This window comes from Gallus gallus, chromosome 33 (assembly GCF_016699485.2).
Source record: "Gallus gallus isolate bGalGal1 chromosome 33, bGalGal1.mat.broiler.GRCg7b, whole genome shotgun sequence".
Taxonomy (NCBI): domain Eukaryota; kingdom Metazoa; phylum Chordata; class Aves; order Galliformes; family Phasianidae; genus Gallus; species Gallus gallus.
This window is the reverse complement of record NC_052564.1, coordinates 238,060-241,138: the sequence shown is the minus strand read 5'-3', so window position 1 is coordinate 241,138 and position 3,079 is coordinate 238,060. Positions and strand designations below refer to the sequence as shown.

The following is a 3,079-nucleotide window of genomic DNA, read 5'->3' as shown; positions in this document are numbered from 1 at the left end:
GGAGATGGAGGGGGGCTTCAGGTAGGCAAAAAAGGCAGAGCAGACGAGAAGGGAGAGCACGGCCAGGTGAGGGAGGCACGTGGAGAAGGCTTTGTGTCGTCCCTGCTCAGAGGGCATCCTCAGCACGGCCCTGAAGATCTGCACATAGGAGAACAGAATGAATACAAAACAACCAAGTAAAGCAAGGGCACTAAAGACAATAAGCCCAACTTCCCTGAGGTAGGCATCTGAGCAGGAGAGCTTGAGGATGTGGGGGATTTCACAGAAGAACTGATCCACAACATTGCCATGGCACAGAGGCAGAGAAAATGTATTGGCAGTGTGCAGCAGAGCATTGAGAAGCCCCGTGCCCCAGGCAGCTGCTGCCATGGTGGCACAAGCTCTGCTGCCCAGCAGGGTCCCGTAGTGCAGGGGCTTGCAGATGGCAACATAGCGGTCATAGGACATGATGGTGAGAATGGAATACTCTGCTGAGAGGAAGAAGACAAAGAAGAAGACCTGTGCAGCACATCCTGCGTAGGAGATGTGCCTGGTGTGCCAGAGGGCATTGGCCATGGCTTTGGGGAGAGTGGTGGAGATGCAGCCCAGGTCGAGGAGGGCGAGGTTGAGGAGGAAGAAGTACATGGGGGTGTGCAGGCGGTGGTCACAGGCTACGGCTGTGCTGATGAGGCCGTTGCCCAGGAGGGCAGCCAGGTAGATGCCCAGCAAGAGCCAGAAGTGCAGGAGCTGCAGCTGCCGCGTGTCTGCCAACGCCAGGAGGAGGAACTCGCTGATGGAGCTGCTGTTGGGCATCTGGGACTTCTGGGCACCAGGACCTGTCCAAGGAGCACAAAGGTTCAAGTCAGAGATTTCTGTGTGGAAAATGTTCATTCAATCACAACGATGTGAGCTACATGTCATGATGCTGAGTTTGCCTGGAGGGCTTCTGCACTTTTTCTCTCAAGGAAGCAGTTTTGTCCCCGTAGATACAGGGAAATGTGGTGGTTGTGTGAGGGCAATTTTTCTTTACAAAATGTGTCAGATGAAGTAACTTCTAATAGAGAGGCGCTGGTCAGCATTTGTGAGCTCAAAGCCAGAAATATGTGGGTCATAAAAATAAATTTGAGTGAAATTTTTTCTGTACTCCCTCCTCTCACTCAGTGTGTCCATGGAGTGTTTGCTGAATTGAGAAATTCTGAGTGCTTCTGGTGTACTCAGTATGAATGCCTATGAGACTCGAGAGGCAAAGGGATTCACGGCTGCTTACTGCAGAGAAAGTGGAAATGGTTGGGCATGTTTCTAATTGCTCTGAGCTTGACAAGTTGGAAGATGGAGAATGATTGCACCCCCATAACACTGTGAAAAGAAGTCAGACCCTGATGAGAGCAGAGGAATCTACTACTCATCACTAAGTAGTCAGCATTTCTCAATGTACTTCAGCAATGCCTCATCACCATACAACATGCAAACAACACCTAATGTTCATTTCACCAACCTCACAGCATTTCCTTGGATGTAGAAACTCTCTGCTGTTGACAGCCCCTTTTAGATTTCTGCCTCCATTCTTTTTCCCATCCCTACGATTAGAAAGAAGACAATCCCTGCCTTGCCTCTCCTCATACAGAGTGTCCTTGGAAACATTCTGGGGTGCAGTGTAGCTGTGATCCCCCTGCCCCAGGCAGCAGCTGTGGCAGCAGAAGGCCCCTGCCCTGCCGGGGGGGCTCCTTCTCCCCACACGTCTCCCCGCAGCGCCCTGGGCAGCTCCCCGGGCAGGCTGAGTGCTGAGCCTGGCAGGCGGCAGAGTCCCTGCCCCGGCACACAGCCCCTGGGGCACAGCAGGGACCCTGCTCTGCACCACAGCCCTGGGCACCCGGCTGCACCCCCGGCTGCACAGCCTGCAGCCGTCCTGGGACACGCAGCCCTCAGGGCTGTGCTCTGACGCTGCAGCGCAGAAACCCTCAGCTGGAGCAGGTCCTTCCCCAGAGTTAGGAAACATGGTGTGTCTTCAGCCTGATCTGCTCTGGGTTGTCTCAAATTCAGTGATACCTCCAGGAAAAGCAGCTCATGGCCTGCAGCGAGAGACTTACCTTGTCAAGAGCTGTGAGCAATCCTCCTCCAGTGAGCTCCCTGCCTGCTCACAGCCCATACATCCTGTAATCCCTCTCTTCTTTCTCTTCTCTCCTCATGACACCTGCAGTTCATTCCCTCAGCCCTGCTGTGCTGTGCAGAAGAGCTGCTCCTGGGCACAGCTGCCTCTCTGCTGCACTGCCAACTTATATCAGCTCCCTGTATCCCAGAAGTCTGTCCCAGATCAGCAGCAGAGGATGTAATTTTTTCCTCCCCACTCATCTCCCCTGAGTTGTCTCTGGGTCTCCATGGACAACAGCTCCTGAAAGACAACAGCATTGTGACTGTACTTGGAAATCTGCTGCATTAACCACCATATGTCCAGTGGACAGTGACCCCTTTCAGACACATTGTTAGTCATACCAGAGAGTGTTTGCTGTAACAAAAAGGCACACCGAGAAGCACATGGAGGGGTGGCCTTCCCCTGGGCAGGGCAGTGATCCAGCTGAGGCAGTGCAGGCATCTCATCCCCAGATGGAAACCCTGGGGCTGAAATGGGATTCAACTCTCCACGGACCCACAGGAGCTGGGATTCCTCTGGTTCAGTTCAGGTGTGCACAAGGAGTTGCCTGCATGTGAGCTCCTGCTCTGAGTCCTTGGTCCTTCAGCGGGGAGTCAGTTGCTCACACACAGACCCTGGGTGATGACCAAGGTGCCTGGTGGTACCTTCAACTTATGAAACCTCAGCTTTCTGCGAATGGCATCAGAAGCAGCCGAGTGTCATGCCCGTTACCTGGGCTGTCCAGCACACTAACATGCAGCCGCAAATGCAGCACTGTGCCTTCAGGATAGCCATGCCCCAGGAGTGTCTGTGCTGCTTGGTCAACTCTGAGCCCCACAGTGGGTCCAATGCCTGTGTGCCACTATATGTAGTGGATGAGAACACTAATGAGAAAACCAACACATGCTGAACTAGAATTTTAATAGGGTAGCAGGTCTGAGTACTTGTTTGGACCACAGGGACACGGTTAAA

The 3,079-nt window shown here is 53.4% G+C and overlaps 1 protein-coding gene across 1 annotated transcript; it reads right to left on the bottom strand.

Annotated features, from left to right (window-relative positions):
• Positions 1–408: 408 nt before the first annotated feature.
• LOC121107932 (olfactory receptor 14I1-like) lies at positions 409–705 on the bottom strand (the record flags this gene model as incomplete). Its single annotated transcript, XM_040654532.1, has 1 exon — positions 409–705. A coding segment is annotated over one exon (297 nt), but the record flags the coding sequence as incomplete, so codon positions are not given.
• Positions 706–3,079: the final 2,374 nt, after the last annotated feature.